Source organism: Anabrus simplex, chromosome 1, assembly GCF_040414725.1.
Source record: "Anabrus simplex isolate iqAnaSimp1 chromosome 1, ASM4041472v1, whole genome shotgun sequence".
Classification (NCBI taxonomy): domain Eukaryota; kingdom Metazoa; phylum Arthropoda; class Insecta; order Orthoptera; family Tettigoniidae; genus Anabrus; species Anabrus simplex.
Genome location: NC_090265.1, coordinates 1009128348 through 1009152126, shown reverse-complemented (window position 1 = coordinate 1009152126; position 23779 = coordinate 1009128348). Strand labels below are relative to the sequence as shown.

The following is a 23779-nucleotide window of genomic DNA, read 5'->3' as shown; positions in this document are numbered from 1 at the left end:
GTGATTTCGCTCCTCCGATTTCCACCGCATTCGTATTTAACACGCGAATTCTCCCCCACCCATCCAGGTAAAATATATGGAGGAAAAGGAAAAGAAAGAATCGAAATCGACTTTCAACCTGTTAGGTCACGTTACATACATTTAGTACGTGTTGAAGAGATGTTAAGTACAGAACAAAAATGGCCAACCGGAGACCAGTGGGATCTGAAACTATAACCTAATGATTTCGCGTCGGTTGTGGGTCGGGATGCTTCTTTCTCTGAGCCTGAAATGGTAGTAGCAGAACTTGCCATTTGGATCAAATCTTCGACTGTTACGACTGGATATGCGGCTACGGGAACGCCTTGGACTTCTTCGATAAGGACTTCGACATCGGTTGTAGCATTGCTCTACTTGTAGAGCTGCAATTTGTTGCTGTAAGTGGGAAATTTTAGAGACTAGCTCATCAAATTGAGCACCTTTCGAATCTTGACCTTTAACATCACACAACTCACTGCAACAATTCATCTCCAACGTCTTATCTACCATGTGTGCAACCCGATCGAGGCACTTCTCGCTTACAGTGAAAATGTTTTGACATACAGGGTTATTCTAAATGATTGTCGGGGTTTCGTGATTTTTTTTTGAAAACGTGGAAAACGTACCATTTTTATTGTTGCAGTAACGGTTAGACAAACTCTCAAAGTTTTGTTTTGTATCAACTGTAGTACATAAGTTACCACCAGATGGCAGTAATAGCAGTGTTTAACAAAATGGCGGTTAGCGATAAGGAGAAAGCTTTTTGTACTCTTGAATTTCATCAACACCTATCCGTTACCAGAGTCCAGTGCCATTTTCGGACAAAATACGGTAAGGAGCCTCCTTCCGACAACTCTATTCGCAGATAGTACGCACAATTTGTAGATACAGGTTGTTTGTGCAAAGGGAAAAGCAGTGGGCGTCCCGCTGTGTCAGAAGCGGATGTGAATCGGATTAGGGCCGTTCATCTCCGTAGTCCTAAGAAATCAACTACGAGATGTAGCGGGGAACTGCAAGTTCCTCAAACCACAGTATGGCGTGTGTTACGAAGGCGCCTAAAGGTAAAGCCATATCGCCTACAATTGCGGACAGGGATGATTACGTGCTGCAACAGGATGGCGCACCACCTCATTACCACAGGGAGGTTAGAGCAGTTTTAAACCAAGAACTTCCACAACGATGGATGGGACGTGGAACGGAAGGTGATCTGATGCTCTTACTCTTTCCACCACGTTCGCCAGATCTTACACCATGTGATTTCCTCCTGTGGGGATATGTTAAAAATCAGGTATTTGTTCCTCCTCTACCGGCGGATATTCAGGAAGTGAAGCAGCGCATCCAAGCCGCCTTCGAAAGCATCACCACTGCCATGTTGACTCATGTGTGGGAAGAGATGGACTATCGAGTAGATGTGTGTAGAGTGACACAAGGCGCACATATCGAGCATTTGTGATGTATGTCAAAATAACTGTATGAGTTACAGTATACAATAAAACAGGATTCATATTTCTACGTCAATTGCACTGTGAGTTATGAATTTTTGTAACCCCGACAATCATTTAGAATAAGCCTGTAAATATGTCTTATGGCCGGGAAGTTAACATGACGAAAGTTAGTGTTATGGAAGTGTAACCCTAGCAATCGTGCAGGCTGTGTCATAGGGCTAGTGGACATCTGAAATTAGCAGTCATTGACGGATGGCCATGACGGACAGACTATTTATGATCATTTGATTTTCGCAAAGGGAAAAGTGCTTTTTTTAAATTTGGAAGTTTTTCAAGCCAAATAATTCTTAGAACCCTATCAGACACGTCCTTACCAGGTAATGAGTAATAACTGACTAGGCTTGTAACCACCTAGATCGATCCCTGTCTCTTGATCGATTTCACCTCACTTCCCTTAAATATGTCGAGGAGTCGTGATTTAGTAGTGGAATATTAATGTTGAAAGCATTTATTTGCAGACAAAGTAGGGGTCGCCACACTACAAAAAAACGTAAATTAAAGCAATTTCCTCAATTGTGCTGAATGTTGAAGGGTTAAAGGTCCCGGGAAGGTTTCAAATATTGCAGTCTTGAATAGCTCTAAAACACATCGAAAATCACTTCCGGCCTAAATGAAGTTCCGGAAAACAGCCTACAATGGCTTGCTACTTTACTCGTTTTCATTTTTATTCAAATCCTAGCCAAATTAACTTATATGCCGGGCTGAGTGGCTCAGACGCTGGCCTTCTGATCCCAACTTGGCAGAGTCGATCCTGGCTCAGGACAGTAGTATTTGAAGGTGCTCAAATACGTCAGTCTCGTGTCGGTAGATTTACTGGCACGTAAAAGACCTCCTGCGGGACAAAATTCCGGCACATAGGCGTCTCAGAAAGCCGTAAAAGTAGCTAGTGCGACGTAAATCAAATAACATTATTACCAGACACCATGGCGTAAGAGCCCCTCTGACCACTGGTCAGCCCGAAGGCCTGCAGATTACGAGGTGTCGTCTGGTCAGCACGACGAATCCTCTCGGCCGTTATTCTTGGTTTTCTACACGGGGCCACGTTCTTCCCGTCAGATAGCTCCTCAGTTGTAATCACGTAGGCTGAGTGGAGCTCAAACCAGCCCCCTGGTCCAGGTAAAAATCCCTGACCTGGCCGCAAATTGAGCCCGAGGCCTCTGGGTAAGAGGCAGGCACACTTCGCCTACACCACGGGGCCAGAAAAACATTATTATTGTTATAATTAACCTACTTACATAATTATTTCTGTAATGCGTTCCTTTGTTCAATACCGTGATGTGTTTTCTTGATTTTTTGAAAAATGTCCACAATGAAACTAGTTATAGGAGTTTAAGTGAAATTCTGCATTCAATCACATTAGCGCTCGTAGTGAGAGAAAAAGGCAAGCTGCTAACCTAATCGACCGGATAACTATGATTAAGAAAAGGAGTGTAATTTTTTGGAATGAATAAAGAATAATTATATTCTCATACTTTATTATATTTTATTTACCTAAAATTCGTAGCTCATACCCCTAGGATATTTTCAACATTGAGTTGCTTGCCTGAACGACTGTAACTGTGGATTTTTGTTTACTCCATGTCCGATTATGATATCTAAAATTTTCTCAGTGAATTTCGATTCCAACTGAGCAATGATGTAGGTGAAGTTTGTTTCTTCTGAAGTTATTCTGTTCACAGCGATTTGAGCTTCTACCTTAAAATTCAGATGTCAGGGTTTTCGGACCAGAATGGAGGAATCTTGATGCTGACTTTGTTAACTTCAGGTGTGCCATTTTCTTTGACATCGTCCTTTTTCATTTCGTGGTTATATTACCCAAAGAATAAAGTTAATCGATTATTTACTTTTACATTACTTTTCTTGTTATAAATGGATGATACTTTTAAATTCACTTGATATTTTAATGTTTACAAATTATTAAATTGTTTACTACAAATACAATAAACACATGGTAATATTGAATTGATAGCTATGTACAAATGATGTGAAATATATATGAATAGCCTATATGTATTCACATCAGTAATTTTGATTAACTACAGCTGCCGCGCGCATTTATATTTATCTTTGTTCTAGGTCACTTGAGTCATTAGCCTATGCTAATTTAGTAACCTACAATAATTTGCCTAGTTTGATGACCAGGCGTAACTTAGTTACTGGCAGGGGAGTAATCAAGAGACAAAGAAAGGAAAAGAAGTGACTATCGAAATTATATATGTCGTCCGTGACTTGGATGTTGTTTAATGTGAACTGTGATTGTACTGCAAATCGTTTATGAAAAAGCATAATAAAACGATTTTAATGAAAAGTGCACGCATTGTAATAAATATTTTCCTTTCCATTTCAAGCACTCTTAGGGATGTCAGCACTGATATTGTAGGTATGGTTAAAATGTTCGATACCATAACGTACCCAGTGCTCTGATGATTGTTGAGAGGAATGAGAAGAAATTAGTAAACGGTACTTCGTCCAGAAGGATAATTTGAAAGGTATATTTAAAGCAATATAGTGGAAAGGAAATACATAAAATATGACATTAGAGTATCCAAAATAGGAATGCTTTGTAACAAAGGAATATCTAAAGCAGTAGCAGTACTTGCATTATCCCTGCAACATGCCCACTTTTCAAGTTCTATCCGCTAAACGGTTTTGGAATATGAATTTGAAGCCTTATATTACGTAAAGTTATTTACTTCGTTCACTCAATCACCACAGGGTACATTATTCTATTAATAGCACATGCTCACTCACCCGGAATAACTTGTGATGTACAGGTTAGCAAATTTTGGACGGGAGCGAGTTCATGTATCCTCATGCAGATAAACAAGTTCCTCACGGGGGCGAATTCATACAACCCCTCAACGGACCCAATTCGCCAGAAGCACAATTTTGTAGTTATTTGAGTAATAAATACAATTCGAGGTCCAGATTATCTCTAGATAAATTATGGAGCTCTCGTTGTGTTACTATACGTACGGTAATTTAAACTTTTCAGGAGATACAGGGTTGGTCTAAGATAAAATTCTAAAAAGGAATGTAATTGTATTAAGTCCACCTATTCAATACAAATCATTGTCATTTAATTAATGGTCTGTCTAAAATTCTAGCCTACTTAGTAGGACATGTTTCGACCTAGCCTACAGGTCATCTTCAGATTCAATTAACACAAGGATGAAAAACATATGTAACAGTAATACATAAAAGACTTAAATGAGATCAAATACAATCTGCAATTGCAATAAAAATCCATGTGTAGAAAATGTTCATTGCTTCAATCGCCTCGTCTGATTGCATTTTATCATTAAAGTTTTTCATTTATACCTGTTTTTATACATGTTTTTCATCCTTGTGTTAATTGAAGATGATGATGACCTCTAGGCTAGGTAGAAATATGTCCTACTATGTACCATTTTAGACTGGCCATTTATTAAATGGCAATAATTTGTAATGAATAAGTGGACCTAATACATGTGAATTATTTTTAGAATATTATCTTAGATGTTTATAGTCAATACAGTACCGAAATGAAGTTCATTACGTGTAATACAGGGCTGAGGCAGACAAGGAACAAATCAAGGATATTTTAAGTCATTTTTTTCTGGACTGCAATACTTAAATAAAAATATGAGAACTGTTTAAAGTGTTGGGGTTTATTCAATTGCACTTGACTTTTAAAATGACTAAGGAATATCGGATTGAGTGGTTCGGACGGTAGAGCATTGGCTTTCTAAGCACAGGTTGGCTGACTCGATCCCCACTCATTCCGATGGTATTGAAGGTACTCAAATACGCCAGCCTCAAGTCAGTAGCTTAATCATAACGTAATTCCAGTACCTCGGCATCTTCGAAAGTCATAAAAGTAGTTAGCGTAAAACTAATAACGTTATTAACTTAGAAAATAACTACTATCAGGATTACCATGATATTGGTCAGTTTTGAACCAATAGACTTTGGCTTCTGCGCACGGCTATGAAGGTAGGAAAGGTAGAGAAGTAGGAGACACTCAGATGACTTATAGTATCGTTGCTGAAATAAAACAAGGAGATTATCTTCAGTCATATATATTTTATTTGAATCACACCGTCAACAACATTTTATAATTTGTAGAATTATGAATAATGCTGTATGTTATACACCTATATGAACTTTGTACAGCGCTGTACCGAACTTGCTGATCCACTTCGAAAACATATACAAGTTTAAATTAGTTACACGTTGTTCACTGGAAAATAAATCGTTTGATATATGATGAGGTGTTAAAACTGACGGCAGATTCAGTTTCTACCTAAACGTTGGTTACATTCCTGACAGCGAGATAAGTATTTAAAGTGCTCCCAACTTGTTACTAATTCTCATATTAAAGAAACATGGAAATGTAAAATTCAAGTCCAGGTTAGTTCAAAGGCTTTCAGCTAGGTGAATTTCTAATTTATATAATTGCTCATATATACAAAGTTGGTGACTAGACCCTTCTTAGGTAACAGTGGAAGTAAAAGAAGGAATGTACAGATGTGTACCTTCCAAAAAATCAGTGTTAACCTGAAGAGCTACCTTCTAGTCCTGATCCAACCTCCTTGTGTAAAGTAACAACATTTAGAAAGTTTAGAATTTTAAAAATTCACGTCCAGCCACTACATAAATTTTTAACGAAAATGGGCGTATTACTATGTATATCATTATTAATATCAAACTGTCTCGTGTTATCGCGAAACCTACTGTAGTAATTCGAATCACGTGCTAGTGTTTTGATGATATAAACCATTTCTAAAATTATGAACATTGTTTTGGTGCGAGTTTGGTTCAGATAGAAAGTATTAACTTCGTAGCCTCCTGCGCTCATAATTATTATTATTGTTATCTTACAGATGGAATTGATTTAGAGGCCTACTTTCATATTTTATGCTAGAGATTCTCAAAGCTTTCCAGGAAAGCAGTATAGTAATTTACGTCTATTAACAGACGCTGTTTCGTTTACTAGCCAAATCTGGCTCTCTGTTAAATAGGGGTTTGCCTAACCGAGGCGATAAAAGCATATTGGATTAACTCAGAAGGACGAGGGTTTTGTTCCCATTTAGAAAGTTGAAACATTTAGAAACGAATCTTCAACGTCTGGGGTTCACTTATCTTACAATAGAAACTAGAACGAGATTAATTCCTGGGGTCAAAGGCGGCCGGGCATAGAGCTAACTACTTAGTGCCGAGGTTACGGATAGTAGAAGCTTCCGCACCTCCAGGGTTCTTCATTGCCTTACTCTGCCTTTGTATTTTACTTTTCCTGTCTTCACTTGTCGCGAGTCTGCAAACAGTGATGTTGAGAACGTTACAGGTTGACAAGGATCTCTATATATTAATTTACTAATGGCTCGGCCACATTTCTAAGAGAAATTTCCGAAATATAACCCACACAAGTACAGCAAACGGTTTAGCCTTAATGCAGTTAATTGTTGGCAAAGTATGTAAATTAGAACCACTGTTGTCTGTTGTTCCTGTAATTAATCAGCAATGCACATTCATGTGAAGATACCCCTGCATTTAAGATACGAGTATGTCGTTTTATAAGAAGCAGTAAAACACAAGGAGATAAAAATCTAGGTTTAGAAATGCACGCCTTCATCGTTCTCTTCGTAAACTGTTAAGCATTACTGGTATATGTGATTTAATTTGAGAAAGTCTTCCTTATTCTATTAAATGTACGTATGAGTTTATATGAATCTCCCCTTACCTCGCTCAGTATGTAATCACTTGAAAATATTAGAAATGTGTACATATTAAATCATAATTTAGAGGTCTGCTTTGTGCCTACTGTGTATACAAGTCGACAAAGCCTTGCCTTTGCACTGAACTGGTTCAAAACCGAAACTTATAGTGAGGATTTTACAAGATATGAGAATGTACGATCATAGTTCCAACTCCATACAATATATTTTATAATTAAATCTAACATTAAAATTAATTAAAATATACGGTATTCACTAACATCACATAAATGTGAAAGTCCAAAATTTATATAAAGGAAAGTTCATTTTTAGATATTATCCCTATAATTTGTCATCCTTTTTCATCACAAAAATTAATAACTCATATTTTTGTAAAAATGTGTACTCTCGGTCTGAAAGAGACAACTGCTCTTCTATTAGAGCTGTAATAGGCTATACTAGAATTTAATGAATAATATACTGTATTTGGATTCTATCTGCTAAATGCTAGCTCGAATAAATTTGAAGTGCAATGCTTTGACTAAATCGTTCTTTACATTGCAGATAGGACTTTAATATTTTCCTCTCTCAATGAATCTGTACGAATTATCCGAGATTTACTATTTGGGAGTTGGGTTTACCAGGATTCTAGTATATTTGAGTATTCCCAAGAAATTACAGGGTTTCTTTACAAAAAGGATCTTAGACATTGATTAAAGTACTTCATAATATCATCTTCGCATCCAATGTCCATGTGCGAGGATAAATACACGCCGGTCTCAGAATATCAATATAATTTGAATATCCCAACACCTTTATATATGGCATGTTTTCAAAACATATTGTTATAACCGCATTGGCTATTAATATTCCGTAACCCCGTCGTGGTCTTTAACTGGGATGATGATAGAGCACTTAGATGTTCCGTAAAATTCTTGGTCGATGCTACTATTGTAAGTAAAGGATTTAGCTGCTGCATATGACAACAGGATTACTCTTACGATTACACAGGTCTCTCAAGGGTTTCTAGGTTCTACAGGCTGAGAAAGCAGCATTCGTTGTTTTAGTTATTTTAATAACATTGTTAAACATCTGATATACAAGCCTGCTCTTCCTACAGACACAGGATCTGTTGATGAACAGGAAGGGCAGCATATCGGCTCCCCCTTCTGGTAAACTAACGAAAGTGCAAATTGTCAATTTATCACCAGAACCGAAATAAGGGTGATAGCGCATGTAAAACATATTTTTAAAGGTTTGTTTTATGTACAGAACGATCTGCATATTCGAGGACACCAGAGGTATATCTTAACTGCAGAACTACAAATTCCCTAGCTTACCGATATTTTCAAATACCTCTGAACATAATTCTGTATATGATTATTATTTTTTCCACATAAGTGGATAAGTGAACATCAGACCAGAAATAGCGGATGTAAGAACCACATACGGAGACAAATTATACCTGGGAACGATGGTTGCAGAGAAAACAAGCTTCTACAATAGACGGTCATAATAAGAGCACTGGAAATTTAGAAAGTGTTATCACTGTATTTATCCCGAAGTGTGGATGATAAGTAAATATCAAATGGTTCTCGGGATGCTATGATGGTATATTCTGAAAAGTAACCAGTTTGATTTTACTTGTTTCCTCACTGAGAAGGCTTTGTCGACTCTTAGGTGTTAATTAGGGATATTGAGCAAATTCGGTACAGTCCTTCCTCAAACAGTCGTGTAGTAAAAGCACTACACAGAATTGTGGAAGACATTACAGATAGTGAAGTGCAGTATACTTCCTCCGTAGGCACGTGCATCCCATGTGGTGAAGACGTCACGGGCTCTGCTAAACGAGCAATCAACTCATAACGTGCTTATTGTGTACGCAGCAGGACAGTGCCAGCTGATGCCCCACGCAGAAACACTGTAAACTCGAGCCGGTTCACATGTTTATAAGGGAGATGTAAAAAATAAACTGTCCATGAATATTCATTAAAATGAATTCCTACCTATTAAGTTATGTATTATTACTTGTTTTAATGCGTAAAGCATATTTAAAAACATAAACATACTGCGCGTCGTTGACGGGTTATTGAACAACTTACAATCAAAGGCTGAGCAGGAGGTAAAACTCGTCTGGACCTTGATCTGATGACCATGCCATTTCGCACCTTATAAAATGTTCAGTAAACTCGTTACCATGGTGAATGCATATTTCTGTGTCAGCGATGTTCATCGTTGAAATGATTGAAATGTATGTACTTTCAACCCTTCCCTCCGTTTCTCTACGGGGTCGGGTACGAAGTGAGATGAGTTTTACGACCGGATGCCCTTCCTGACGTCAACGTCATCAGAGGAGTGAGACGAAATGAATGATGTGATATATGATAGTAGTAAGGGAGAGGGTGAAACCCGGTGCTGGCACATAGCCTACTTCTGTCGAATGGAACCAAAGGGTCTGCTCAAGGCTTTACCTTCCCATCCGACGGACGAATTACAGTCAAATTGAATCCAGGCTTTTGGTACGCATTCTAGTGACTAGAAACCCCTGCCGGCCAATATTCTGATGGTGAACATTTTTCGAGCAACAGGACTCGAACCGGCTAACCACGGTGTCAGACCGTATAGACTTCACGCCCTAACGATCATGGCAACCATGCAGGCTTGGAAATAAAACTCTAAATGCGTGAACAACTGCCTGATCCTAGCACGTACGGTAAAATGTATCAGATATATTAGGTTATAAACTACATTTTACACTACTTTTGTTATGTACAGTTTTAAGACGGAATTAATATTTATGAAGATATTTGGAAGTTTGTGAAAAATGCTCTAATCACGAACATCTCCATTATTATTTAGCCATGGATCCGGACCTCGTTCGATAAAAAGCGCGTGAAACATTACAGATCGGAAATTTTATTTTGCACTTCTTATTCTTCTACTACCACTCTTCCCACACCTGTGGGGTCACGGTTCTGTTTCACGGTCGGGTGTCCTTCCTGACGCCAACACTATGTTGAGGGATGCAACCATTACTGCGTGTTTATGTGGTTTTTGGTAGTGCGGTGTTTTGTATGAATATGAAGAGGAGAGTGTTGGGGCAAACACAAACATCCAGTCGCCAAGTTATAAGTATTAATCTAACGCGATTAAAATCCCCAATCCGGCCGGGAATCGAACCCCGGACCCTCTGAACCGAAGGCCCCAATGCTGATCATTCAGCCAAGGAGTCGGACTAGTTATATTATTAACAGTTTTTAGATAAAGCTAATATTAATGGAGAAACTCTACATTTCGTGTTTTGGCCCCCTTAGTATTCCTACGCCACAGTACAATAATCAAATAATATACAGTCTAGTATACAACCTGGCTATCCCTGAACTTAATACTGGGTTTCGAAATGTTCTGGTAAAGCGTTTTCCTGTGATGTCATGAAAATAAACATACAGACAAAAGCTGAAACCGAACCAAACAAACCGCGTGGCAAAACAGTCATAATGGATGTGGGCATACCAAGCGACCCCTGCTCAGCCCGAAGGCCTGCAGTTTACGAGGTACAGCGTGGTCAGCGCGACGAATTCTTAGCTTTCTATACCGGCGATGCCATCTTACCACCATATAGGTCCTTAAATGTAATCACGTAGGCTGATTGGATCTCTCAGATTTAGATAAAGATCTTTGACGAGACCGGGAATCTATCGCGCCATCTCCAGGTAAGAGACAGACACACTACCCCTAGATAAAAGTTGAACTCAGCTTATTTCCGACTTTCGTATACCTAATCCTGGATAAAAACGAAGTATGAAGCAAAAATTTCAAGTGTACTGATACAATTATAATGTGGCCTATAAATTGCACTTAATAGCAGTGGCGGCTCCTGAAGTTTGCTGATGTGCTTCATACATTTAATTTTAAGGGTTGATAAAAGCTTCCGTGGATATTAACTGGTTTCGAGATTTTTAAAAATAAGCAGAAAATCAGAAAATAAGGACAAAATAAACCCTCCCCTAAGCCAAAAGTGTAGAAGTCTATGGTGTCACTGCTAAAAATGTTTGTAGAGAAAATAAATTCGAAGTTTGAGTACTCTACAAAAAGATCTGTATTTATAAGATTGGTCCTGAGAAATGCTCAAAAATGGAAGCAACCTTCCCGAAATTCATTGGAAGTTTTTTTCTTCATAATGAAGACTTGAAACGATAGTTTCCTACAGAACATACGCACTGTTCTCTGCCATTATAAAACACACGTTCTAGGCTGTTAGTGTTAAGAAACATTCATCCTATTAACTGATTTTACTGTTTCCGGAGACGCCGAGGTGCCGGAATTTCATCCCATCAAACTGAGCCGGGTTCGAGCCAACTAACTTGAACTCAAGAACTCTTCCTTCTGAGCTACTCAGCCCGGTAGTAAGAGAGAATTAATGAGCAGAATATATGGTTACCCTGTTAATGTTAAAAACTGGTATGGAGTACCGTGATAAATTCTCTCAAATGAATCTCTTCCACTATCTTTTGCTATTCTACAGCAGATGTTTGTTTACATCTAAAACCCATTTTCTCGAGAGGGAAAGAGGCTCTGAGAAGTGAAGTTGGAGAGATATTCCTCCACAAACTACAACCTTGCGTGCCTTCTATTTTGGCAACTTGCACCAAAAATAACTAGTGAATTCCAGATATCATGAAGAATAGAATCTTCGCGCCTTGTATGAGTACGCGACTGTACTGTAGGGGTACTGGACAAATACACATATCTAGCACATTATTATTGTTTTGTTGTTCAGTAGCTGCCGACTTTCCGGGGCCCAATGAACCATAGAACGCCATTCCCTCTCTCCCTGTACCACTTGCCGAATAGTTTCTGGATTCACATTTGTTGCTTCCTTTACATCATCTACCCATCCCGTCTCTTCTACCATCCTTTTTCTCCTCTTACCTTTAGTCATTCCTAGTATCACGGACTTTTCCAGGTAATCATGTCACCTCATATTATGGTCGAAGTACTGCAATTTCAGCTTCAGTCTTTGTACCTGCTAAAATAGGGTCGGTCTATTTCCTTCAATAATGACTAGTTACATGTCCTTGCAGTCTATAGGATTCCCAGACATTTTCCTCCAGGACATCATCTAAAATGCATATATATTTAGTCTTTCGTACTTCATCACTGAGCAACTCTTACTACCGTAAGACACAAGTGAGAAAATTTGATCATCGTGCTCTGGAAGACATAGTCACATAGTCTATATGTGACATATTATTACTTATCCATCTTACCAAATAAGGCAGTTCGTCGATCATCAAATTCCTCTCCGGCATACTTCAAATATATTACGTATATTACTAATCTGAGCTGCTTGTATTCTAGACCGATAATGCTTGATATATTTGACACAACGAGAGATATTTTACAACGCAATAAACATTTAGCTAATTAAACACTTAAATCGGTGACGGGTACACATTTCTGCACAGCTAACACTAGGGTGGGAAATCAGAAAGGAATAGCGGTCGGGGGTGGCAGCACCCGGCGGGGGAAGTGGTATATAATTCCCCAGTAAGTAAATTACCCGTCCGCCTCTGTGGTGTAGTGGTTAGTGTGATTAGCTGCCACCCCCGGAGGCCCGGGTTCGATTCACGGCTCTGCCACGAAATTTGAAAAGTGGCACGAGGGCTGGAACGGGGTCCACTCAGCCTCGGGAGGTCAAATGAGTAGAGGTGGGTTCGATTCCCATCTCAGCCATCCTGGAAGTGGTTTTCCGTTGTTTCCCCCCACTTCTCCTCCAGGCAAATGCTGGGATGGTACCTAACTTAAGGCCACGGCCGCTTCCTTTCCAACTTCTTGTCCATCGATTCCAAACTTACCATCCCACACCAAGGCCTCTGTTCAGCATAGCAGATGAGGCCGCCTGGGCGAGGTACTGGTCATTCTCCCAGTTGTATCCCCCAACCCAATATCTCACGCTCCAGAACACTGCCCTTGAGGCGGTAGAGGTGGGATCCCTCGCTGAGTCCGAGGGAAAAACCAACCCTGGAGGGTAAGCAGATTGAGAAAGAAAGAAAGAAAGAAAGAAAGAAAGAAAGAAAGAAAATTACCCCCTTCCCCCAGATCTTTTTGCTTGAATTCTGTTGTTATATAAAGAGGGATAAATATTGGAAAATTATTCTGCTTGTACACTCCTTAAGTGAATACTGTCCTCTTGGCTACCTATCGGAAAGACACCCTCTCCAAGAAGTATAGGAGTGGTGTAAACTCGAGCTGCTTGGAGCGATGACAAGGGAGGAGAGCTTCAAGTAAGTTATATTTTTGCCCGGGTTTCAGATGGAGACGCCAGAGTGAAACATGAACAATAGGCTGCAGGTGAGGAGCTGCCACTGCTACGTTGCTTTATTACTCAAGGTCTATTGCTGATGTTTTTATGAAAATATGTATTGTAAAACCTTTAATTTCCTCATTATTATATAATAAAGGAATTCCCCCCCCCCCCGGGCAATTGTAGTGGGAGGAACCTTTGAGATAAAATCTACGGTGGGGGGTACCCTCCCCTTCCATCGCGATTTCGCACCCTGGCTTGTACTTAGATCGGTCTCACTTCCTTCATTACTCTTATTCTTATTCTTCAAATTTTCTGATAGAAATACTGCGTCATTGTTCTGGCAAATGGAGATATGGGTTGCTGCAAGGCTAATTGCCGCTAAAGAGATATAATCGCAGTTGTATTCTTTTAACAATAGGAAAAGCTTCCAGAGAGGATATCGAAGCTTGACATCGTTAAGATAATTATAAGACAATTAGTTAAGGTAGCGTTGGTGCTGCCCATTCTGCTCTCAGCTGGCCCAGAAACGAGAAAGCCACTCTCACGAGTTCTAGGCCGTAAAAGGGGCTGGAACAATGGAGGGGTGGTCAGAGTTACACAGATGCTACACATTTACCGGTATTATTTTGTCTTGGTCCAGTCCTCCGGTATCGTATATGAAGGTTAGGCAAAGGCAAAGTAAAAGGCAAAGTCATCTCCGTACAGGCCATGAAGGCTCTTGGAGGGGTGGAAGGTAAAGGCTTCCACTATGCGTAACCTCGGCACTTGATGGGGTAGAGTGGTTAGCTCTACGCCCGGCCGCCTTTGCCCCTAGGAATTAACCTGGTACTCATTTTTGGTGTAGGCTGAGTGAACCTCAGGGCCATGTGCACCTCCGGAAGTGGAAATCTCATTTCTTAAATTTTACGACTTCCTGACGGATTCGAATCCGCGTCCTTCCGGGCGAACCAAGCACGCCTTTACCGCCTCGGCCAGGCAATATGAAGGCTAGTATCTCAAAAGAAGGAAATAAACAATATTAACAATTAATAATAGGCAGTGTTCTCAAAGGTAGGAACAAAAAAGTCAAGAAACAATAAAATAATAATAGAAGTGATGCATTTCCTAAATAAATTTGCAGCTTTAAATTTAAGTAGACTGTAACCTCATTTATTCTATCGCAACAGTGATTTTCATATAATCTTAAATATATTTTAATCCTGAAGCTTGAGGAAGTTCTTTTTCTTGAATCTTTAGTCCGAAGGCTAGTTGGATTCTCAAAGGTTTCATAATCAGCTGTCATAGATTGCTTAGGCGTCACTGAAGAGGCATACTTGAGAAATAACGGGTGAGGTACTTTCCCATCATCAATTTGTGACGTTTTGCGACCACTGCTCTAGACTTTACTAGTTGTGTGGGCAGAGGGTTAATGGATCATTCAAACTCCAGGTGAATGCCAGCATTGTACCTATAATATAGACCAGGGCTGTTTCCTTCTCAATTCTGCTTCAAATTAGTCATTAACACACCAGTATAGACAGCTGTCATTCAGTTCAATCGTACTAAGCACACGGGGCTTGCTGATTACGACGTTCCAACATTTTTCCATAAGGCAACAAAAAGGATAATGATGATTATTATAATCTGAGGATACTGCTAAGAAGAAGAAGAAAGATCTTGAGGAAAATTCTTTGCCCAGTGAAAGAAAATGGAGAGTTCAAGAGAAGACGCAAGCACGAACTGTACACGCATGTGGAAAAGATTACTGATGGAATTCGGAAAAAGGGCTTTACCTTTTGAGGCCTCAAATGTGCACACGAGAATTGACCACACACGTCTTTGATTGTTTTCTAGATCAGAAAACCAAAGGAGCCTGCCTGGGGCTGACTGGGCCAGGGACACTCTCGAAATGCTACCAACATTGCGAAACATGTGAAACAAAACAGCTTCATCGTTATCCCGAATTTACTAAAATTTTGTTTCAGTATTTTGTGATCATAAAATAAACAAACTTACAATGAACTAAATAAACATTTAGAGACATAATTGTAGAACCCACACATCTGTTGAATCTATTTTCTAAGAAGCCTCGAAATTTGGATTTTAGATTGTAAACTGAACAAACCCATTTACTGTAAAACTCTTGACCTTGGTCGTATTGTTCTTATTATGTATTAATATAAGATTTGTAGTGTACTGCAATCTGAATATCAACATAATTCACTTGTACCGGTGTCCTTGTAATGACACTCATGCATGCGCGCACCACACAAGCAACTTCGTTTCGTTCTATTTTGTAACTATAACAGCCTCCTCCCCCATCGGCCGATCCTGGCTACGCTATGTAGATAATCATATATAATTTGTCTTGAACACCAACAACCATAGAATAAACGTGTATTTTGAGAAGCTAGCTATTGTTTGACGTGGCCGTGTCAGCGACAAAGCCAATCAACATTTTCCTTTTCTGTTTCCAACGGAAGCAGTATTGTTTATATTCCAAAATATGTTTCATTGTGGGGTTAAACACTTTATCCCGACACGATATTCTGTAGATATATATTACATTTTTATCTCTTGTTTCATGGCTTTAATGAGGATAATGTCCTCACTTGTCCCAGCTTACCACGATTAGTGCAGTACCACAGAGGAAGTGTGTGTGTGTAGCACCACCCAAGGCGGTTTTTATATTGCTACATGAGTGCATAAGAAAATGAAAAGAACTACACTTGTTGATCACTTTTAAAAATAAAATATATTCATATAAAATATAACTTTCAGATCTCCTCCTTGTTTAGAGTTAACGTACTTTGCACAGTACAGGCCAGCTAGCTACATCATCAGTAACCATCTGCTACGCTCAGCCACCGTTGGTAAACAGAGAGTACTAACAACGTGCCCTTAATAGAGGAACACGTTTACTACTAATATATTACAGCAATCCAATAAACACATTTTCATTAAGGCCATCTTACTATTCATGTTAATTAAACTTCTGTTCAAGAGGAACGATAGTCTTGAATGTTTTACCTGGATAGCACATATTTGAAAACACAAAAAATGCATGTGAGCTATCAAAATTTTAATTACACCTCTCTGCTTGACCCAGCGTAAAATTAAGACTAATTTACACACACTGCGGCTTTGTTCTTTTTCGGAATCAATGGACCTCTTTCGAATGAATGTACAGTATAGGAAATAATAATAATAATAATAATAATAATAATAATAATAATAATAATAATAATTGTTTTACGTACCATAACTAATTTGAGGTTTTCGGAGACGTCAAGGTGACAGAATTTTGTCCCGCGGATGTGCGTACAGTTTTATGATAGATGTACGGTACGCAAAGTAATCCACAAGACGAGTAAAAATGACAACCTTAAATGAAACGTGAATATAAATTAATTATATTACTGCAGAAATGTAAAGTGTTCCCTGACTAAGTATTTACTTAGGCTGCCACGATCTGAAATACTTGGCATCTTCGAGCCTTGATTTATGGATTACGTACCAGAAGCTGTATGACAAATTACTTAACTCACTTCTGACGACCAAAAATTAAGTTGGTATTGTAACACTGGGGCTGGAACTCGAGTATTTATATATATAAGACAAGAGACAAACGATTTAATTTATAATATATTGTACTTTGAAATAACAATATCAGAAGTTTATTCAACAGGAGTGGGCTTTGGAAGTGAAACTGTGTTCGCGTTTAGGGATTGCTGCTGACATCAAATCTAGAGAATATCTCTGGCACCAACGTTGCCACACGTAGCAAGGTTTCCTCGAGTCATATAAACACAATGCTCCAAGATCTAACAGTCTATGAAAAACACTTATTGCTAGGAAATGGCCTCGAGAGCCGGACGCCCCCTTCTTTGATATATAACATTTATTTGTGAAACTGTAACAACTGGTTCCACCAACATAAGTGTTAAAATCTCATAAAATCAATATCAATTTCTGTAGAACAACAAATACAAAACATTAATATTAAATAACTGTAATGCAAGAAGGATATTTCCAGTTTTTGGTAAAGTAAGATGAGTGAAAAGGAACTCCTGCAAGTGGACTTGGGCTGCTAAACAAAAGAGATCTCGCAGACCACATGTCCACCCACATGGATGAATGAGGTGAGGCGTCCTCGCTGAGTGAAAGTCTGCTCATTCCATGGTGTCGTACTGCACCTTCTTGACCTTAAAGTAGCGGAACACGCCGTAGCCCGTGACGGTCAAGAGGACTACCACTGCCAGCGTACTGCCCACGGCGATAGGCGCCGTCTCGTCGCGGAAAGAGCGCATTCCTCCAGGGGAACACTCGTACTCTGTAACACACAAGTGTCAGTTAGGAGAAGTAACATTACAACTGTCAGGAAGTGTAGTAGTACAAGTGTCAGTTAGGAGAAGTAACATTACAACTGTCAGGAAGTGTAGTAGTACAAGTGTCAGTTAGGATATGTAACATTACAACTGTCAATAAGCAGATGGGACATCAAACTGTTAGAAAGCGTAGTATTAGAGGTGTCAGTTAAGAGAAGTAACATTACAACTAGACATGATAGTGTGTAGGCTTTTGGGCTTATGCCGTGTCAAGAAAATAAGGTGAAATTCTTAACGTTTCGCAGAAAACTGTGCTCTGCGTCCTCAGAAGAAATCTCGACTGTCCACGAGAAAGGCTTCTTAAACAGTGACATTTTGAATTCCAGAACGTTATAACAGAAGTGGAAATGGTACGTTCATTCGCCACCAGATGGCCTCCAGGACGTAGGCACAACGTTAGCGTTCGAAGTGGAAGCTGACTGAACCATCACAATCAGACCTACGTAAATTCTTAATGGCTGACAGCCAGGTATTACTTAATTGATAGCCAGTGTCCCTGTTGAAATTGTTGGGATTTCTACGTATTTCCACAGCTTCCCGTATAATCCTGGACCTGTAGTGTCTAGTGTGGGTAAGAGCTCGAGCATCTTGGAACATGACATCATGACCCGATGTTAGAGCGTGCTCAGCTATTGCCGATTTGTCAGGTTGATAGAGACGAATATTACGTTCATGTTCTTTGATGCGGATACCAATGGACCGGCATGTTTGGCCGATGTATGCTTTACCGCACGTACAGGGAATTTCGTATACCCCAGCATGTAAAAGTGGAGACAATTTGTTCGTGGTTTTACTCAGACTGTGAGCAATTTTAGTGGCGGTGCCAAACACGGTTTCTATATTGTGTTTGCGGAGGACCTTGGCAATTCGATCTGTGGTGTTGTGTTCACTATTGTTATTTCGTCTCGGTGTTTTTCAAATTCGTACGTTCCTCGTCGCCAGATCTTTCATTCCAGGCTTATCTCTATGTCTTACACCTGCCATATGTTACGCAAACACGATATGTGAACCGCTTAGTCTGATTGTGATGGATCAGTCAGCTTCCGCTTCAAACGCTAGCGTTGTGCCACGTCCTGGGGGCCATCTGGTGGCGAATGAACGTACAATTTCCACTTCTGTTATACGTTCCGAAATTCAAAGTGTCATTGTTTAAGAAGCCTTTCTCGTGGACAGTCGAGATTTCTTCTGAGGACGCAGAGCACAGTTTTCTGCGAAACGTTAAGAATTTCACCTTATTTTCTTGACACGGCATAAGCCCAAAAGCCTATACACTATCATGTCTATAAGTACGGGCCGGAAAAGCATTAATGGCAACATTACAACTGTCAGTAAGTGTAGTATTACAAGTGTCAGTTAGGAGAGGTAACACTACAACTGTCAGAAAGTGTGCTGTTTGCTTTACGTCGCACCGACACAGATATTTCTTATGGGGACGATGGAATATGAAAGGTCTAGGAAGTGGAAGGAAGCAGCCGTGGCCTTAATTAAGGTACAGCCCCGGCATTTGCCTGGTGTGAAAATGAGAAACCACGGAAAACCATCTTCAGGGCTGCCGACAGTGGGGCTCGAACACACTATCTCCCGATTACTGGATACTGGTCGGTGAGTAAGTGTAGTATTACAAGTGTCAGTTAGGAGATGTAACATTAGAACTGTCAGTAAGGAGATGGAACATTAAAACTGTTAGGAAGTGTAACGTTACAACTGTCAGTCAGGAGATGTAACATTACAAATGTGAGTAATGGTTGAAAATAGAAAATTTACACTTCTATGGAATCAAAATATGCTGTTAAATAAGATCATACGCGTAAATAAAAAAGGTAGATTGCAGAAATTAAACAGTGTCTTAGACTTTTCCCCAAAAATGTCCCAAAATGTCAGATGCCTCAGGAAAATACTCCACTTGTGTAAAATATAGTAGCCTTGTATTTACAATGTCAAGCTAGAAATAAGTCATTATGCTGTTCAATCTATTGTAAGTCGTAGTGTTAAGATACCGGTACTGGAAACATTTAAGTTATCTACGAATCCGTATGTGAATTCCTTGTAATTATCATGCTGCACCAGTGGTAGGCACATGGAATATTTTGTAAAAAAACAACAAAAAAAAACAGAAAAAGTGAACTTATGAGCGACTGCGTTGTAATTGTGTCAGGCTACATGTGAGGGAATATTTACAGTTATTTGCTGCTATTTCTTATTAATTTGAATGCTATTTCTTTGAACTATTATGTTTTCTTTAATTGTCAGGATTATTTTATTTCTTGTGTTAATGCTTTTGTAATTCTCCTTTTGTTATAATAAAATTTCTTGTATCTTTTGTTTTCGTTTAATTGTTTGTTGTATTTGTTGTTGTTATCACTATGCAGTATACAATATGTTTAATTGAATTTCGAAGTTATTCTACAGCAGAGTTGCTCAGCTGGGCGCCCGTCGAGGCTAGCCTAGTGCGGCCGGGCTCGCTTGTCTGAACTGTGGGCAGCTTAGAGCAAACACTCGGACCAGTGACGTTTTATGATGACTACGAAGCTCTCCTCGCACCATTCAACGAAATGTTGATTGGAGTACAGTATTAAGAAGGAAAAAGATGCTATAATCGCAAGAAAAACTGAGCTTTAGAACATGTTCGGTTTGATTTATACTGCGCTCAATATTAATAGACATGGTTTTATTTTACTATACGTGTACAATCAAATAAAAGTGACACGTTACAAGTTTGGTATTACAATGTACAAATATACAGGGTTACAGTGTGCAAGCAACGATTTTTAAATTCTTGGATGGGAATGGCAGAATTTCCTTTAAGAAAAGTAAAATTCCTGTTATTCATTCGGTAAATCATAATATCTTCACACATTTCAACAATTTTAATGCATGATTTTGCACACTGTTGTAATGATATATGACTTTCTCTATTCACTAAGTTTATGAAAATACAGGTAGTATTTAAACTTGTCATCAGACGTCCATTGACAATAGCGAATGAGTTTCATCACAAGTGAAGACACAGATATTTACTATCCAAACACAACAACACTATAAATACAATAACAATTACATGTACAGTATGTCTTCAAATAAATAATCTAAGTAATGTTATTCGCCGGTAAACATGACTGGATTGTTGGTGAGTTTATCGGATCATTTAAACTCAAGCATCAACAAGCCACAGCTTATCCGAAATACTCCTCATTACATAGGAATGCTTCTAAAGCATACTCTTTTGAAAATAAATAGTGAAAATTGTTATTCATTGGTAAGGTACCAATATATTTTGGAGTACCGGTAATCTCTTTATTGTATCCAGTCAACATACGTAAGTAGAACAGAAGTAGCTAATTTCTTACAATTTAAGTTATACTGAAATTAACTTGGATTTCTGTTCACATTTCTGTTAATCAATCAATCAATCAATCAATCAATCAATCAATCAATCAATCAATCAATCAATCAATCAATCAATCAATCAATCAATCAATCAATCAATCAATCAATCAATCAATCAATCAATCAATCAATCAATCAATCAATCAATCAATCAATCAATCAATCAATCAATCAATCAATCAATCGATCAATCAATCAATCAATCAATCAACGAACTACATTTAGAGATGTCGCCCAGGTGTCAATTGTTTACCTAGCCTGTTTTAAAGTTTTCAAACAACATGAAAATTTATTGAAAATTTCCCTTGATCAATTATTCCAATCCCTTGCTCCTTGTCTTATAAATAAATAGTTGCCCCAGTTTGTCCTCTACAATTCCAACTTCATAAAATGATCTCTCCTACTTTTAAAAGCTCCACTCAAGCTTGTCCTTGTACTAATGTAATTCCACGCCATCTGTCCACTGACAGTTCGGAACATACCACTTAGTCGAGCATCTTTTCTCCTTACTACGAAGTCTCCCCAGCCCAAAGTTTTCAAACATTTTCGTAATACTACTTCTTTATCGGAAATCACCCAGAATAAATTGTGCTGCTTTCCTTTGGATGTTTTCCAGTTCTCACATCAAACACTCCTGGTATGGGTCGCATACACTGGAACCATACTTTAATTGGGTCTTACCAGAGACTTATACGCTCTCTCCTTTACATACTTACTACAAGCCCTAAATCCCCTCATAACCACGTGAAGTTATCTGATCTGTAACTTTTCTTTACAACTTCTTTAACGTGATATCCTCAATGAAGATCATTCCTTATATTAACACTTACAGTAGGTACTTACAGTGATCCCCATGAAGCAATTTCACCCCATCAACACAGTAATATAAAAACTGAGAGGACTTTTTCCCTTGGTGAAACAACCTGACTTTTCATCCCGTGTTCCATCATACCACTGTCTGCGGCCCATCACACATTGTCGAGGTCTTTTTGTAGTCGCTCATAACCTTGTAACTTAGTTACTACTCTATACAGTATAACATAATACGCAAATAGCCTTACCTGTGATTCCAGTTCTTTACTTAGTCCATTTATATGTACGAGGTATAAGAAAAAAATAAAGATCCAATAATACAGTCCTTGGGACCCCCTTCTTAAACATTACAGGATCAGTCAACACTTCACCTATTCTAATTCTCTAAGTTCTATTTTCTAGAAATTTAGCCATTTTGCCTAGCCCAATAGTCCTCATTTTTTGAGTAATCTCCCATGATCTACGCTATCAAGAGCATTGGATAGGGCGATAGTGATACAGTCCATTTAACCTCCTGAATCTAAAATATCTGTTATATCTCGCTGGAATCCTACAAGTTGAGCTTCACTGGAATAACCTTTCCTGAACCCAAACTGCTTTCTATCAAACCAGTTAGTAATTTTGCAAACGTGTCTAATATAACCAAAAACAATACTTTCCCATTGCTCATAAACTACAGATGTCAAGCTGACTGGCCTCTTCTTATCCGCTTTATATTTGTCACATTTTCCCTTGTACATTGGGGACACTATTGCAAATCTCCATTCATTTCGTACCGTTCCTTGATGCAAACAGTAATCAAATAAGTATTTCAGGTATGGCACTATATCCCAACCGACAGCCTTTAGTACATTCCCAGAAATCTTATAATTCTCCACTGTTTTCCGAGATTTTCAACTTTTGTATCTGTATTTAAATGTCTTTATTATCATAGGTAAGTTTCATTAAATTGCCAGCATTAGTGGCCTCCTCTATCTATCTCCCGCTGTTCATTAATGATTCCTACAATATCCTTCCTGGAACACGTTTCTGCCTTAATCTGTCTATACATATACTTCCATCGCCTGCCTTAATCTGTCTATACATATACTTCCATCGCCTGCCTTAATCTGTCTATACATATACTTCCATCGCCTGCCTTAATCTGTCTATACATATACTTCCATCGCCTGCCTTAATCTGTCTATACATATACTTCCATCGCCTGCCTTAATCTGTCTATACATATACTTCCATCGCTCCCTAAAATTCGTATGACTGACAATTATGTCTGCCATCATGTTCTTCGTAGCTGACTATGTTTTTTACTAAATTCAATTTCCTAGTGAGCTCCTTCAATCTCTCCTTACTCCCGCAACCAATCCTAAATCGATTTCTTTCTAATCTGCACCTCCTTCTTATTCTTGTTATTTCCCTTTTATAATATAATGGGTCCTTACCATTCCTTAAAGGTACATACCTGTTTTCACACTCCTCAAGAATTGCTTTAAATCCATCCCATAGGCTGCTTAGATTTTTATTTATCATTTGCCATTGATTACAATTGCTCTTTAGGAATGTCCCCATGACTCTCTCATCAGCCATACGTTATTGCCTAGTAGTCTTACTTTCACAACATTACTTTCTGTCATATCTATTTTTAACTACGACTAAAACAGCTTGATGATCACTTAAATGCCTACC

General features: G+C 38.8%; 1 protein-coding gene across 3 annotated transcripts in view; it reads right to left on the bottom strand.

Moving 5' to 3' along the window:
• Nucleotides 1–16244: 16244 nt before the first annotated feature.
• The window catches only part of LOC136875630 (lysosome-associated membrane glycoprotein 5), a 113046-nt gene continuing 105511 nt past the window's right edge, over nt 16245–23779 (bottom strand). For all 3 annotated transcript variants that reach the window (XM_067149173.2, XM_067149180.2, XM_067149188.2), the window contains one exon: nt 16245–17841. In XM_067149173.2, the coding sequence (XP_067005274.1) occupies nt 17681–17841 (161 nt within the window). In that variant the 3' untranslated portion in view covers nt 16245–17680. The remainder of the gene's footprint in view (nt 17842–23779) is intronic.